The sequence below is a fragment of the Triturus cristatus genome, chromosome 4_1 (assembly GCF_964204655.1).
Source record: "Triturus cristatus chromosome 4_1, aTriCri1.1, whole genome shotgun sequence".
Taxonomy (NCBI): domain Eukaryota; kingdom Metazoa; phylum Chordata; class Amphibia; order Caudata; family Salamandridae; genus Triturus; species Triturus cristatus.
Window position 1 is genome coordinate 1016732382 of NC_140585.1, and position 17026 is coordinate 1016749407.

The window sequence follows — 17026 nt, forward strand, 5'->3', positions numbered from 1 at the left end:
ACTTTAGATTGATGCTTCTGTGGAGGATAAGGTATTTGATACAAACTTTGCCAAACATGAGAGTGATGTAGGGGAGGATGAGGTTGTAGGAAGATGCACTTTCTAGTCTACCTGTTTTGTCTGGGCATCTTTAGGGATCAGAGTATTATCTGCTTTAAGGTCCCAAGTGAAAGAAGGGTGAGAGAAATGCATGTTTGGGTAGGTCTTGGAGGAAGAGACTGTTCAAAAGCAAAGTCATAGGGCCCTTTGTGAATGACAAAGAGATCTTAACATTAAGTATCTGCTTCTCGGCTGGGTTGCAGGAGCCAGAAGACATGAGAATACTGCCTTCTTCATATTTATATTGCATGCTTTTTTTCTTGCCATGATGAAGTTCAATCTCCGCATAGCATATACGGAAAGTTCCAACTAGTGTGCTATTGTGCCAGCCAATGCAAAGTAAAGAAGAAAACTACTAATCGATATTAAAATGTTTTATTTGGAAATTTAAAAATCTGGAACACATAGGGCAATACTTAAACGGACAAAAGCATATTCAGCAACATTATGACTGACCTATCAAGGCAATATATTTTTCTTACATGAAAATAGATATCTAGAAAAATATATAATGTAGACAAATAAAGTACATTAAAATATTTAAAACAATACTATATTCTGATAAAACTTACAAAAGTATAATCTTTAAAATAACTAATTTTCATTAACGCATTTCTTGGATGTAAACTTTAGAACATCTCATATTGGGTTTTTCATATTCATTGAACACATTACTGCCAATTATGCGAGTTTCAGGATTTAAAAAATGTACTGCTTCTTCAGAAGTAAACTTGAAGGTAATTTCTCATGAATTATGACAAATCGGCTTTGTTAGCAGGTTGTAAAACAACTGTCTGCAATTTGACATCAAATTTACAGACCGGAATTACAGTCAAAAGTGTTTTTGCCATGGTTCCTCTTAATTACAATAAAGGTTACTCAGAGGCACATTCTGGTTTTCTGGAAGCAGATTCAAATCCTGCGGTGTATGGTGGTACAATACGTCCGCCCAAAGGATGTTCACAGTTATCACAGTACCTTGTGACTTAAAATAATATTACAAACTTTGTTGTTTTTTGTATGGATCATACATGGCTGTAATGCGGCTAAATGTAACTTTAGCACAAGCCAGAATTTATGCAAAAAGCTTGTGTATACCCTTAACTGCTTCAGAGATATATTGCAAACAATAGTAACCAGGCTAACGTCCTGGAAGGTTTGAACTTTGCAAACAACTTTTTTTTTTTTTTGCAGCATGTACCGTAATGGTGTTACATTTTTATGCTAAGAGGTAAAAAAAAAATATAAACCTACCTTTATGTGATTAACTATGAGTTAATTTTGAGAGTTGATTGGGTTATATGTGATTTTATGATTAAGGCAGCAAAGTGAGTGCACGTAGTGAGGTCTACCACCGAACTCTGAACCTTTTTGTAGGTATGTGAAAAGCACTTCGCCAAGTTTTTCACAGCTGATCACCCATCTGTTTGCTGATGCACCGTTAATTTGTTTGGCAGTAGGATGCATGCACTGAGGGGACACTATTCTCTTCAGCCCGTGGAAATGACACTTCCTTTTATTTTTGCGGTGTGCAAAACATGATAACCATTGCCCTAGTTTTGTGCCCTATCTCTGTAGTGTATTTGAGCAGATGGAAAAAAAGTAATTTTGGTCTTTATCGCACATATGCCCTGGGGGAGTGCCCAAACCAATGCAACGCCTGGCTATAGTTGTATTACATGTGTACACATACACACAATAGTCTAGGTTTGCGCAGTCACTAGTAACTTCCTGTCCCATGATTGCATAATTTTGGATTTCCCTTTTTTCTTCCTCAGTGGCTATGCTAGCCAGAAACTACTGATTCACTTTTTCACATTTTTGTAATTGCTTCCCCAACAAATAGAGTAACTCTGCATGGCATGGGGTACTTCCAAAGCGTGCACCCATACATGAACAGGGAGGGTATGCCCTCTTTGCCAGAACTCCGTTGAGTTTCCCTTGGTCTGTTGTGTGAGAATTTGGCACAGAGGGCCAGGCAGCCAAGATACATTTGGACTGGGGGAGAATGGGAGCCAAAACATATTCACCTTTGAAAGCATAGGTAGCTTTCTGACCACTGAGGTGAGTCACAGTGCATTGAGCTTGCTTAGCAATTTACCCACAGAATAATCTTGAGGCCTCTGATATTAACAGCTATCTTAGTGATTGCTTACCTCTAAGCATTAAAAACATTTGGCATCACATCTCTGCTCTGACCGAGCTAGAACCTTTGGATTTGTTTTGTCTAAGTTATAAACTGACATACCTTTTGTGATCTGATTGTGTATACAGCCTTATTCCTTTTAAAGACATTGGGCCCGATTCACAAAAGTAATCTGAGACAAAATCCTAACTTTATGACTTTCGGTATTCACAAAGGGCATTTAGGAGTAGTAAAGTTAGGATTCCTAACTTTACTACTCCTAAGTGCCCTTTGTGAATACCGAAAGTCTTAAAGTTAGGATTTTCTCAGTTAAACTTACGTTTTGGTCTTAAATTTACCAAAACGTAAGTTTAACTTGGACAAAATCCTAACTTTATGACTTTCAGTATTCAAAAAGGGCATTTAGGAGTAGTAAAGTTAGGATTCCTACCTTTACTACTCCTAAATGCCCTGTGTGAATACCAAAAGTCGTAAAGTTAGGATTTTCTCTCAGATTACTTTTGTGAATCGGGCACATTGATTCTTACAGTGCATGACTGAGTCATACTGTACAGGGACTCAAACCTGTAGCATCTCCAGGAGAAATCCTTGAATTTTCGACCATGCAATTTTCCAACAGTGAGTATATAAAGAAAGGGTTGAACTACCTTTTGCAGGGCACCAGTACCATCAACCCTGGGACACTACTGATAAATTAAAGCAATTACCAAGGATACCATTCAGTATTCACTGGCTGAGCCAACAATGGAGAAAAACGTGTTCCACACAGTGATAGACTTTCAACAACTCGAATGCTAAAAGAGTGGCTGTGAATCTTAGACTGCGAGAGCATAAATGGTGCCATCGACATGTCACTTGATAATGGGGCAAGGTAGAGAAAGGTAACTCTGGAGTATTCCTGTAGTGTCCACAGCTATCAAATAAATGCTGAAGTATCCTCTTTTATACTGGATATGGCCAACATAGTAAATCATGACAAGGCATCAACAGGGAAAGTGGGAAGACTGATTTTCTTTTTGAAGGTACAATAACAACGTCTGGGACACTTATTTGTGTGATATGAACATCTAGAGTTTTTCTCAGTTGCCTTTACCATCAATAAACGTGTGCCACCCCAAGGGCAGGAAGAGTAAGGGATGAATCTGTCTCCAGGTTGAGTCTCTCCTAAGGCTTGCATATTCCCAGCTGCAACTGAATTTCCGGGTGATGTTACAGATACTTATGTAGGAAGTAAGGAAATTCCAAGGAAGTTATGTGAGTCAGAAATCCTAACTATCTGCAAACTGCAAATACTAATAATTGTCTCATAGTAAGAAGTCAATTTGATAAAGACACAATATGTTGAACTTTACCTGGAATTCTTGTGGGGGCAAAGTTTAGTCAGTTCTGTGCATATACATCTGTATTGTGAAATCCTGCAAGATGTACAGTAACGCAGGAGGTGTACTAGTGAAGGTCACATTCCCCAAAAATGTAATTTGCTCCTGGCCAAGAGGATGGCTCAGTAGGAAAAGGCATGGATGTTCTCTTTGTGTCCCAGAATATCTGCAGTAGAAGCGAAACCTTAAAATCCAGCATATCGAGAGGCATCTTTAGCTAGTCAACTAATCTGAAGCTTTATGTCTAAATGGAAATCCCGGAAAAATCTATTCCATCCATGCAGATTTCTAAAAGTTAAGAACCTGTGAAGCCAACGCTTGCCTAGGGTCTACCATCAAAATCAGGAGGAAGGGCTAGTTGGAATGGGTGACCTTTGTAGCCGACACTCTTTCTGAACTAATAAGAGTAGGAAATTGTACTCCTTTGCCATTCCATGGATGGATGAAGGCATCAGTGAAAGGGCTATCTGAAACCACTATGCTTAATCTGTTCAACATGCATGGTTGGAATAAATCTTTTATGATGACCTGTAGTACCTCTGAGAGAGACAAAATAGTGCCCTTGTTGATGTATACACATACCCCAATATAAAGAATCTTCCACAATGGTTTAGGGAGGACTTCAGAATATTGATGGCAGGTGTATAGAGGCTGCAAGGATGTGAAGTTCAGTATTAGGGCCTCAATCAGAAAGTCCATAGGAAGTAAGAGTGCTGATACTGATAGTTCACCACCAGAAGTTCACTGAATCTAGCTTTGGCACTTAAGAGACTGGCAGTGGAATACGTCAGGGCAAACAGTTCCACTAGAAGGCCAAGGAGGTAGCTTGCATATCCAGCAGTTAATGGCCCATCTTCGGAAGAGGAACCTTTGGACACTGGTAAGCACAGGACTAGGGGACTAGGACTAGGGGAAGCAGGCTAGACATAGACATGTATAATAAAGCAGAGGGGTTAAATCAAAACTATTCAAAGCCCTGGACAACTCTACATTAGTGAAAATGCAGAAACAGAGGTTGAAGACGGGGCTGCTGAGGGAGATTAATGCAGTATGTAAACCAGTGGGAATAGCAGATTAGGTGTCCTGGGTTGTTATAGAAGTCAGTGAGATAACAGAAAAAAGTAAACCAAAGGGAAAAAACACATGCAGAAGTGAAGGGAGGGCAAAGAACGCAGTGGAGAACAGGAGCGGCCCGTGCAGGTAAGAGCGGGGGGGGGGGGGGGGGGGGAGGCGTGGGGAGGAGATTCGACAGACCACCATGAGTGAAAATGATATACATAATTAGTTTTCCCTCAACGTCGTCTGTCAAACATCCCCCATCCGGCCCCAACCGCTCTTACCTGCATGGGCCACTGCTGCTGGAGAATGGATTGAATGCCATCAGGATACAAATATTAAAAGTGCAATACACCATTTATAGTGCAGCCACACTCTAAAGTAAAAATTTCATAAATTCAAAATCGTGAGGAGTTTGGTGTAAGAGTACCCGTTATATTTGCAGCTGACTCATGAGGCACTACAAGTGTTGTTTTACTACTATCTGCCTAACCCGACTTTTATCTTCTCCAATTCACAGAAATATGTCCTATACGCCCAGCAGAATTTAGGAAAAATCTACTTCTTTCCAAATCAGGCTTTCATGCAATATTTGTTACTTCCAAGATTGATACTACCAAGCTCACTGGTTATTTAGGAGCCTGAAATAAAAGAGGAGCCACATCACTACCATTATAAATCCTAGTTTGAAACAGGGTGTACATATCTTGCACCCCCTCAACAATGAGGACTAGACTGTATTCATGAATACTTTGTGAGTCTCTCTTGTGAAGGTTGACCTTTACCTAAGGAGAAAATGCAGTGCATGACATACTGAGCGGGGAAGAAAGGCTATGTGAAGTTCCTATACATTGCTGAAATAAGCATACAGAAAACAATCACAGCCCCACTTTTTGGCAGTAAGGGCTTTGTGCTCCTATACAGAGAATCTGTTTGACAGCGCTGACTTGGCTGGTGATGCTGATCACTCAATATCTATAGGCCGGGGTAGGCGTTGGTCAAGTTGCCATACCAGCTAGTAACGAGTCAATAACAGACATTTCCAAATGAGGTTTTGAACAGGGCCTGTATTGTAGTAGACCCATTCTGCAGCATAATGGTTGCAATCAACCACCAAGATAGGGAATAAACAAGGAACTTTCAATGTATGCGGCGGACACCTTTGAGCCTTTTCGTTTACACCATGGCTGCTCTTCTTCCTATGTGTTCTAGAGGCTGACAGATTTGCAGTGTCTAAGAAAGTGATGCATAAGGTGCTGGTGGGCACAGAGCATTTTAAAAGATGGGTCAGAATTAAGTCTACATACGTGTTATCATTCAGCTCCTATACAAAGTACACTGTGTTAGCTCTTGTCCGATCTCCCTTAAAGTGCCACAGCTCTACTCTATTTCAACAGCACATTGAAATTTTCCTCAGAGCTTTGGTTGACAAAGCGTATTGTGTTCTCGCTGTCCATCAGTGTTCACGCCCGGCTCTCAGTGTCTGAACTATGAATTGGTTCCTCCAGCACAGCAGTCTCTTTAAGTTGGCAGGTAAGTATGGCATCATGAACACTGTGGAATATTATGTCCTTCTTGATAGAGCTTTCAAAAAAACCGAGTCTGTTAAGGTCCTCAACGACTAGACCTGGGGAAAAAGAATAGTTAGGTTTTCAGTACTGTGACACTGGTAAATTACTATCACATAGGTTGCTTACCAACAAACCTTCACAAAATTATATTACAAAGCTGAACTTATGATACAGGGCCATTAACAATAAGATGAGCATTCCATTTTTTAAAAGAAAATAAAATAACCATTTTTGCATTCTTGTTTGAAAGCAGGAGGGCAGAGTAACAAGAGGAGCTCTTCAATACAGTCGGTCCATATTAGAAGCCAAATTGCACTCTTAGCCTCACTAACTCCAGTAAAATATAAAGAAAACTTCCAATATTTCACTGCAAGGATGCTCAATGTTCGCCGTGCCTGGTTCCTTTCATGTCAGTTCCATCGCACTAAAGAATCCCAAATAGGAAAACGAGGGACTATAGTTGTTAAACAGCATTCCCTCACCTGTAGTCAGTGCCAATTCATCAGCAGAATCTTTTACCTCTGGTCTTTCGAGTATCCTTCTAGGCAAACGATTGGGATTTAAAAAAGGAGTCAGCTACAGTTCCCTTCTTTACTGTGACCTGTTGTAGGCCACTGTATTGGTCCCATCCAGAAATACACGCAGAGTTTACATCTCTGCTAGCTCTCCTTTCAGGTATTCACTTTTTCAGGCATCAGTTATGGTTCATTGGCAGCACCAGGCTCATTTTTGTGTACCCCACCTTCATTCTGGGCGGACTACAGTTCTCAGCAAGAATCCTGCTGCTACCACCACTTGCTGCCTCCATCCTGCACGCTTGTGGCAGGCCACCCCCACCTCACCCACAGGAGCCAAGTCTTGATCCATGCAGATCTGGATATGCTGTGATCTCTAGCATTCAGCTGTGACTCCTTCTCCATCTCTGAATGAGATCCACGCTGCCACAAGAAGAAAGGCTTACTGGGCAGTATCTCTGTAACACATCATCAGTATCTTAAGCTGCTGCATGACTGAAGCAGGAATGTCTGTGTCTAACAAAGTCACCATAAAGATTAAGGGGCCTTTTTAAGTGCTGGTTTGCGTCGCACTTGCACCACGCAACGTAGTGCAAGAGCAACACAAACCTTACATGTGATTCATCAAGCCATGCAAGGCCACTTTGCATGGCCCTGAGTGGCTCCATAAATTTGGATGAAGGCAACGCAGGGCAATTCGCTGCATTGCCTTACTCTGCCCTGAGAAGGTGTTTCATGGGTGTTCCAATGCAACTCCCATGGTTTTTGACATATTCCCAAATTTACCAGAACTGGTAGACCTGGGAATGCGCCCTAAAGGTACACCTTCTCAGGTGAGGCGTAACTGGGAAAAATATCTTTATTTCTCCTTGTTACTACCTCTATTTATGTGTGCTGCATCTGCAGCACACATAGAAAGAGGAATATGCCTCTCAGGATTGTTTTTACGCCGGAAAGTGTCCCTTCCTGCACAAACAAAATTCTGCATGAAACGCAGGCACCCTTACACCATGGTGCAAGGGGGTAAAGGGTATCTGCATTGGCGCTAGGCTGCCAAAAGGGCATCAGCACAGGGGAAAAGGCAGGAATGTACCATTTTGTCTTAAATCATGACACACTCCTGCCTTTTCCTTGTCACGCAGGGCAGCAAAGTGACTTGCTGCGCTGCACTGTGTGACATTCTCGTGAATAGGTGCCTAAGTGAGGGACCAAGAAATTTGAAACAGCAGTTTCTCTTGGGTGCGTCTTCCCCACCTACATCTCTGGCTCCATCTCCTATTTGAGTTCCAGTATGGCTGCAGCATCTTAAAGCTAGGCTACCTGTGTCCCTTACCTAGTTTTATACTATGTTAACATAAGGCTTCAGCATGCTCTGCCAAAAGAAAGCATGACACCGAAGTGGAGGACTGCTACTAATACATTGAACATCTCCCACCAATAATTTAGATACTTTTCTACTTCCTTCTATTGAACTTGTTCGACTGACATGAATTCTAACCTATCAATCATTCATTGTTGTCCTAGTCTACTATCTGTCACTCAATTTTTATCGATTAACTCATAGCACTCATTAATCTATTGCTCTGTGATGTGTGGGGTTAATGTGGCAGAGGGATTATCGTTGCATAGTTAACCATAAGTAGCAAATTTAACATTTTGGAATGTAATCATAACATTATTTTAACAGACATTTTTAGGGGAATAAACAGTCCGAATAAGGCAGTTACAAAGAGAAAGTGAGAGAGTCGGAGATGTGTTGGTAAACAATCATTGAGCCAGAAAATTGAGTGTTAGGAGCACAATGCTATAAAGAATCATTCATGTAGTCTGTTTACGCATTTTAGAATAAATATATTTGCAATGAAAGAGTTCAGAAACATTTAGAGGCATATTTATCAAGGTTTTGTGCCGCCCTTGTGCTGCCCTTGTGCCATGCAAGGGCGACGCAAAACCTAAATGAGATTTATCAAGCCACACCTTGCTTAGCCCTGAGGGCTTGATAAATCTAGAGTAACACATGCCAGTGCAAATCGCTGCCTTGTGTTACTCTGTGGCAGGGAGACATTCCATGGGTAGAGCGTGGGTGTTACCACATATCCACTCAAGTATTTTGGTGGTTTCGCAGACTTGCCATTAGGGGTAGACCTGAGAATGATTCAAACTGCTATGCCTCCCTAGGTGAGACGAGGAGAAGTTCTTCATTTTTCCTAGTTTTTTCCTCTTTCTACGTGTGCTGCAATCTGCAGCACACGTAGAATGCCTCTCAAGGGTTCTTCCTGTACAAAAACAATCCTGCCTACAAAGCAGGCACCCTTGCATGACGCTAGACAGCCAAAAACGGTAGGAAAGAGCAGGAATGTGCCATAAAATGGTAAGTATGGTGCATTTCTGCCCTTTCCCTAGGTGGCTTGCTAAGTTGCATGATTTCTTTTTAAAATATATATATTCGTTTGGTCCACTCAACAATGAACCTCAGTATCAAAGTGTGCAAGATGTTAATAGTGAATACACACTTCATTACAGTCAGCAGGAGGGTGTGTGATTGTGTGTTTTGAGTAAATGTATGGCTTTTGGAGCTTATAACAACCCTGAAAAAAAAATGACCAGCCCGCATTAAGAGATTGACCCAACACCTATTGCTAGAACAAAAGCAATCAAAATTCAGAAGATGCTTCAGCGTCATTGGGGATTTAATATCGACTACCCTACCAAATTAAACTCCAAGAAGAATCTCAAGGCAGCTTTATTTAGAAACGCAATACAAACTGCTCTTTGATGCCAGTTTTAATATACTTAGTTATCTCTGCTCTCCGCCATCTCTTTTAGAAATAGATATTGTACAAAGAGAGGGGGAAATGTGTCTATGTTTGTGAGCCAGTCATCTATATAGAGGATCACAAATACACATGATGACCCTAAATGTGGCACAGGAGTGATAGAATGGCTACTAGAAATAGTAACAATTTCTACTTGGAGGAAAGCACACCTTGACTAAACTGCGCCACAAATGCATCCTTTATTCTATTTTTACCACATAACTTAGTGCTCATTTTATATGCAGTGTGACTAGGAGATGAGCACGGGTGCTGACATGTGAGCCTAAAGTAATCCTACAGTTTATAAAGATAATACTTTACCAGTAGAAAAAAAAATCAATCAAACCGGTTTAGTATGCATGAATACAAGTTACAAAAACTTACCACTGCACCCAGCTATGTAAATGGTGACGTCAATCTCTCTGTATTCTTTAATAACCTATAAGGGGTACATTTGGAAATGAAAGTGCTATAATGGTTAATAAAGATACAAACATCAAACTAGACTTAAAATATCATTTTCATTTGGCTACATCAAAACTGCCCTACTCAATAAATACGTGATGCAGAATGATATGTTTTTTCTCTCTTTCTCTCATATGTTTAATTCCATCTATTTCCTAAGTCACCTTTCTGATGACTTCCTGTTCTACAGAACTGGATCTTTCACAGATTCCATGCTTGAATTATCCCCATCGGCGAGTCCCATGGTAATCTCTAAAAGCAGTTTAATGTGAATGCATTGTAAAGCCTAAAACAGAATGTTTAGTAGCCTATTCATATAATTAGAAAAGAACCAAACTTCAACCAATGAGACCACACCCTGACAGGCTACTTTTCTTCAGATTTCTACTGCACGTTGTATGCGAATGGAGTCCTTTAAGCTCTGCTTATCTCTTCAGACAGATATGTGGCTATTCCAGAATAACTATTTTGGAAGGACTTTCTCCGTCTTAGAATCCCATTTTTTAAGTATAAACTTCTGATTCTTCTAATAAAAGCTTATTTAGACCTTGTGGGACTTGGGCAAGAAAATATTGCACTGTGAACATCCTCATAAGGATTGTATTTACTACTTATATTCTAATCTTTTGGCAAAAGAGCGCAAAATATGTCAAACCTTATCAACAAAAAATCAGGATAACGATGAGGAAAGCTACGATGAGGCGCAATATATTAACGAAGGAGATTCTTCAACAAGAGTTCCTTACTTGACGTTCAAAGAACATATGGAGCAGAACTGGAACTATGTGGAACCACTTCAAAGTCATGTTCAAGCCACAGAACAAGCCACAATGCAAACTGCATGAAGTCTAGTGAAATATTTGCAGTTAATGATGGCTGAATATTATTCTTGATTTCTGGATCCTGCAACTTTACTGCCTCAATATGATTTGACTTGCCAACCAAGGATATGGATTGTTTCCTTTGCGACTTTAAGGAACGATCAACAATATCTGTGAGATTAATCTTTATTACAGACCATATCTGGTAAGAGGCCTGAGAACTATGAGAAACCTAGCTACAGTTTCAGCTGTTTTACTTAGACTGGACAAAAAAAATAGGCTTCAGACAATACTCCAGTATACTTTATTGGACATCCTGAAGCTGATTCAGTCATAATGCAAGCAGCGCAGAAACTATTTCACGCACCAGTGATGCCCTGCTCTGCTTCTCCTTACATGATCAGATAATATTGGAAAACTTTTGTCTGCAATGGCAACCACCATGATAAAAGGTTCTAATGCAAAAGCAATTCTAGCTTGTTATAGCAGACACGTGGTTGGCCATCGCTCCTTTTCTGGATCTTCTTCTGTCAGATAAAAAAAACAGAAGCCAAACCAATATTACATTGCACTCCAATGGATATTGCTATTACAGGCTTTAGGCTGTTTGTGGTGCAGCTTTGCTAAGAAGAAGAGGTTAGCTGAAAGCAACATCTTTCAGACCAGAGGTGCAAATTCGTATTTTTAGATATGCCATATGATGCTGAATCACTATTTGGTAAGCACATCAACAATGCTCTACAAGCAATTAAAACCGACACAGATGTAGCTGGTTCCCTAGGATCTTTACGACAATGACGGCCTCAACCTTTTTGTGGTGTTAGCAGAAGTCTATTTTCTGCCAGCGACAAACATCAAGCAGCCACATCATCACTTCACATTTACACTCTAGGTGGAAGAATTTCCTATTATATTGACCACTGAAGGTCTATATCTACAGACCAATAGTTTCTAGATCTTGTAAGCAAGGACATAACAAAAAACCCTTCTTTCTGGGCCATCCCAAAAAAGCAACAACGCCTAGAATTACTATAAACATAGATATTAGTGATGATAAAACAAAGGAGCAATAGAACCAGTGCCCATTCACAAACAAAAATTGGTTTCTTTTTTCTTTCGCATAAGAAAAAATTCAGGAGAATGGAGACCAATATTGGACGACTGCAAACTGAACAAATTCTTTAAAGAAGCAAACATTCTGCATGATTACATTTCAAGAAGTGCTGCAACTACTGCAAGGAGATTATTTATCAACCCAAGACCTACAGGACACATACTTCTGTATCCCAATACATCCCAACCACAGAAAATATCTAAGGGTTTGAAGAGTCTGACTATCAATATCAATTCAAGGTAATAGTATTTGGCCTCAAATCTGCACATCAGAATATTCACAAAATGCATGGCTCCAGTGGCAGCACACTTGAGAAAGCTGGAACCTCAGGTGTTTCCTTATCCCGGTGATTGGTTAGAAGAACATCTCTGAGAGTGATAAAAAGATCTGTAAAAACTAATCATGGAGAACCTGGATCTTACACTCAACAAAAACAAATCTACTCTGACACCCCAAAAAAGATACCCTTTTTTTTTAGCAATCCTGAATACAAAGTTACGCTAAGCAATTCCATCCAAGGAAAGAATAGCTAGAGTAATCAAGCTCTCATGCCTACTGTTGTAAAAAGAAAAAGTTAGTGTCAGAATTTACAAGTCTGTTGTAGGAATTATTACATCATATATTCATTTAATTCCACACTGCGGATTGCATATGCATTCATACTAAGAAGATTTGGCAAACAGTGATCACAAACTTGGAGTACTTTTGAAGAACTTGTAAGACTAGCTCCAACAGAAAACCGGAAGTTACTGTGGTGGTTCCATCCATCGGGACAACATCTCAAAGGGCCTAACACTTGTCCAAGAAAAACACAAACTTCATGATAACAGATGTATCCCGACAAGGTTGGGGAGTGCACATACAAGGCCTAGCAGCAAGAACGAACTCAACTTACACATAAATGAACTCCTCTTCCACATAAATATTATGGAGTTAAGAACCATAAGACTCTGCTAACCATCCTTTTTCTACAGAATACAAGGGAGTTCAATGTTAGTAGAAGTGGACAACACGACTTCCACGTATTATCTCAACAAACCAGGAGGAACCTGATCTCTCTCCCTATCATGAGAAGTCCAAAACATTTGGAATTGGGCTATATAGAACAGAATTCAGATAACAGCTGAACATGTGCTGGGAAAATACAATTCATGGGAGGATGCCCTAAGCATAACATACAAAGAATGTCACAAATTGGAATTGAATTGGACCCAACTAATCAGGATTGTCAATCGGTGGGGAACACCAAATCTGAATCCATTTGCCACAGACCAGAACTAGAAATGCCCTTTTTATACCCGTGGCTATCCCCTACCAGGGTTGTATGGAATGCATTTTCAATAGCATGGTGAAGAACCTTTGCATACACTTTTTCTCTGCTTCCCCTAATCGCAAGAGTACTACACAAGATGAGGAAAGAACCATGCAGAATCATTCTAATAGCAAGCAGTATTGCTTCGCAGAACAACTTCTATCAGAACGACCACACATACAATTGCAGGCAGATCCAAATCGCCTGTCTCGCAACAACGGCTGAGCACACCCAGACACAGCTTCCTAGCATTAGCAGTATGGCTCCGGAGCACAACGAATGCCAATGCTTAAAATTCCTGAAGACTGTAAAGAAATTTCAGCAAAAGCAAGAGCTGTTTCCACAAACAGATCTTATACAGCAAAATGACAATTATTTTGCGTTTAGAGCACCCAAAAGCATTAGCATTCAATATCTTTGGAACCAAACCAAATTCTACGACACCTTCCACATTTGTCCCAGTCATGTCTTACTCACTCTTCAATTAAAGTACACATAGCAGCTATAAAGTGCTAAAGTAACAAATCAACCATCCCTATGGTCTGCTATAATTCATGAAAGGGCTTTTTTTAGAGCTTTTCCACAAGTTAGACCTCCACCAATACCTTGGCAACTCAATACAGTTCTCTCCCAAGTTATGAAGAGCCTATCTGTTCCAATCCATAAATTATATTTAAAGTTTTATCAGGAAGACATTATTCTATAATAATATTTTATTGATTTCTCCAAACAATAAAGCATATATGCAAACCAAACAATCAATCCACCAAGCTCCAATTGAGGTCACCGGCTAAAGTACCCTATACATCATTCATCCTCCCTTTCCAGATCTTATCAAATTTCTTTGGGCATCCTCTTAGCTTACAGATCATCTTTTTCTGCTTGTGGCTAATATTCATTTCCATTTCCCGGTCTCTCATCATAGGAGAGGTGCCCCACTTCTGTGATACTTCTCTCTTGACAAGGAGGAATTCCACGTTAAATATTAAGCGCTGGTAGGCAGATGCATCAGATTCGCTCCATAGACCTAACAAATTCAATGGGGCCTCCAGGGTTAACTGAATATCAGTAGAGTCCTCCAGTCTGTGAGTCACCCCCTTCCAGAGTTCATGTAAAAGCGGACAGTCCCAGAGTGTATGAAGGAATGTCCCACGCTGGCCACATCCTTGCAAACAGTTCTCATCCAACACTTTTCCCAATTTATGAAGTAGAACTCTAGTATAATAGATCCTGTGCAGGATTTTAAATTGTGACATTCCTCCTAGCTATAACTTCTGCAAGAAGAGTTAGTGTGATCCAAGCTTTTAGGACCCTATCTATTATTCCATAATGACAGGGTCATTCTGAGAACAAATCCTCATTTTATCCCTAATGTACCTTCAGATTTCCAACTGAATTACCCTGTAAATCTTTTTAAAAAAAAAGAAAAACCTTATCATGGCAGCAAAAGGAGCACTACTCACTCTAGATGTGAAATAATGTCTCACATTCCATGTAGACAGAACAAGCAACTTCAGAAAATCAGATCAACTCCTTTTAGCATTTAGTGCACCTAGAAAAGGACACACAATATCTAAACAATCTGCTGCTCGCTGGGTATCTTTGACCATCAGGTACTGGCACAATAAAGCGGGCAATACATTACAAGCAAAGATCTTCACACACTCCACAACAAGTGTCAACCTCTACAGCCATGTTTGCAGGAGTATCCTTGAGAGACATTTGCCATGCAGCAACATGAAAAAACATGCACTATTGCCTTGAGTCTACAGTACAGAAAGATGCTGCAGTTGGACAGACTTTTCTACATCATATTTTCCAATATAGTGAGTCATCTCTTGCAGTACCACCTTCTACTTTAATATGCTGCTTTTGTGGTACTGCTATTTGTTCTGATTCAAGCATGGGAATCAATGGAAGATCCTGTTTTGGAGACATAAAAAAGTAGTTCTCCAGAATTGGCACCCTTCATACATTTTATTTCACACTAGTGCTGTAACAAATATGAGGAAAGACAACCTCTCAGGGTGTGGTCATCAAGCTGATTGTCTCTGATTGGCTGAAGTTAGGGATGATTCAAGCATGTGAATCTATGAAAGGTGCCAATTCTGGAGATCTACACTTACAGGTAAGTATTTATTTTTGTATGTGCACTTAGTATTTCTATAAGGTGTATTATATACTTGTCCTGCTATAGTTAAAATCATTTAATGTTGAACATAATATGCTAAATTAATATGCGTAATAAATATGTTCTCTTACAGATTTTAGTGTTTTCACTCCAACAGAGTCGATAAAATTGACCGGAGTAAAGTCTAAAATGATTGAATGAATGTTTGTTCCAGGCTTCATGAAGTGTTCAAGTTCTTCTGACGGTGTGTTGGGAAACTGTATGTCAGATGCACTTTGTCCATTCTCAGGCAGCTTTGTGAAGGTCTCGTCCTGAATGAGCTCATGCTTTGCCCCCATCTCCACATCATTACTCTGTGAAACACAAAATAATTTTTTGTGAAAAATACTTGCAACCAAATTAGAGAGAAGAAAATATCAGTTAATATATATTTTTTTTAAATCAGTTATTGAATAACCACAAAGAAAAAAAAAATATAATCCAAAATTAGATTTTAAACTTCATTTTACACCTAAGCCTCTTTTGCCAAAGCTTGCTCATCTATGTTCTCAAAAATACATTTCTTTCTCAAGGTATCTCCATTGATAGTCATAAGCACTAAATAGTCCCGCCCACGTGTGGGGATCCCGGAGCACTTTTTCATAACAGGACTTAAGTGTAGATGTTCGCCATTCTTCATGAAGGCCTGTAGAAATACTTAAAAAAAGAATATTGTGCAGCCTATAAGGAAGGCTATAATGGCCATAGAGATTCCCCTGAGAGATAACTGGGATTACAGGTAAGAAACCATTCCATATCTATGAACAACCTATTTCATTAATTGGTGGTAGAGAGCCCAAGAAAAGATGTGTTTACGAAACGTTTGGCCAAGAATGCGGGGGCTGCGTTGAATATTGCTTTTTCTTGTTTCATTTGCTATGATTGCTGCTGAGTTTCGTATTCGTATTGCTTTTGTGAAAGTTTATAGCAAAGATATATATATAAAGATCTATATATATATATAGAGATATATATATATCTATATATATATCTTTTGAGTGATCCTATTTTTATTTACTCTGACAATCCTAGAAACAAACCTAAGACTTCCCTGGGGCCAGCCCATCTATTTCAAAGGAAGGGGGCTGTGCAGCCCTCCTCCTGGAGTCCATAATAGCCCTGGGAACCGCCACCCTCTATGGCTGGCTCCTGCTATGTCCTGGGGTGTCCACCCCCCGGGACATATCTGTTTACTGTAGCTTGGCAGGAGCAAAACCGCTCCCACCAAGCCACAGCAGAGCATTCGTCTTTTTCCCTGACCGCTGTCAAGCGGGCAGGGATGCACACAAATTGCTTTCAGACACAGGGAGCTGCATGATTAGCAGCTCCTTGTGTCTGAAAGCAATGCTGGCTCCTGCAGGAGGCAGGGAGCCGCCGGGGGAGGGCACGCAGTCACCCTCCCCCATTTTTAAATTGCCGGGCCACGTGTGATGGGGTCCCCGGGACCAAAATAGGCCTCAAGATGTGGGCCACGTGGTCCCACTCTGCTAATACATTTTATTTTTAAAGCTGGCCCTGGGGGAAGTCTTCTGAGGCCCACCCCCTTTTCTCAACCACTCTGC

General features: G+C 40.3%; 1 protein-coding gene across 1 annotated transcript in view; it reads right to left on the reverse strand.

Moving 5' to 3' along the window:
* Positions 1-458: 458 nt before the first annotated feature.
* Positions 459-17026, reverse strand: part of SLC26A5 (solute carrier family 26 member 5) — a 321585-nt gene continuing 305017 nt past the window's right edge. The window contains exons 17-19 of the mRNA XM_085653953.1: positions 15557-15778; positions 9967-10021; positions 459-6307 (exon numbers count right to left, since the gene is read on the reverse strand). Coding sequence (XP_085510079.1) covers positions 6144-6307; positions 9967-10021; positions 15557-15778 — 441 coding nt within the window. The 3' untranslated portion in view covers positions 459-6143. The remainder of the gene's footprint in view (positions 6308-9966; positions 10022-15556; positions 15779-17026) is intronic.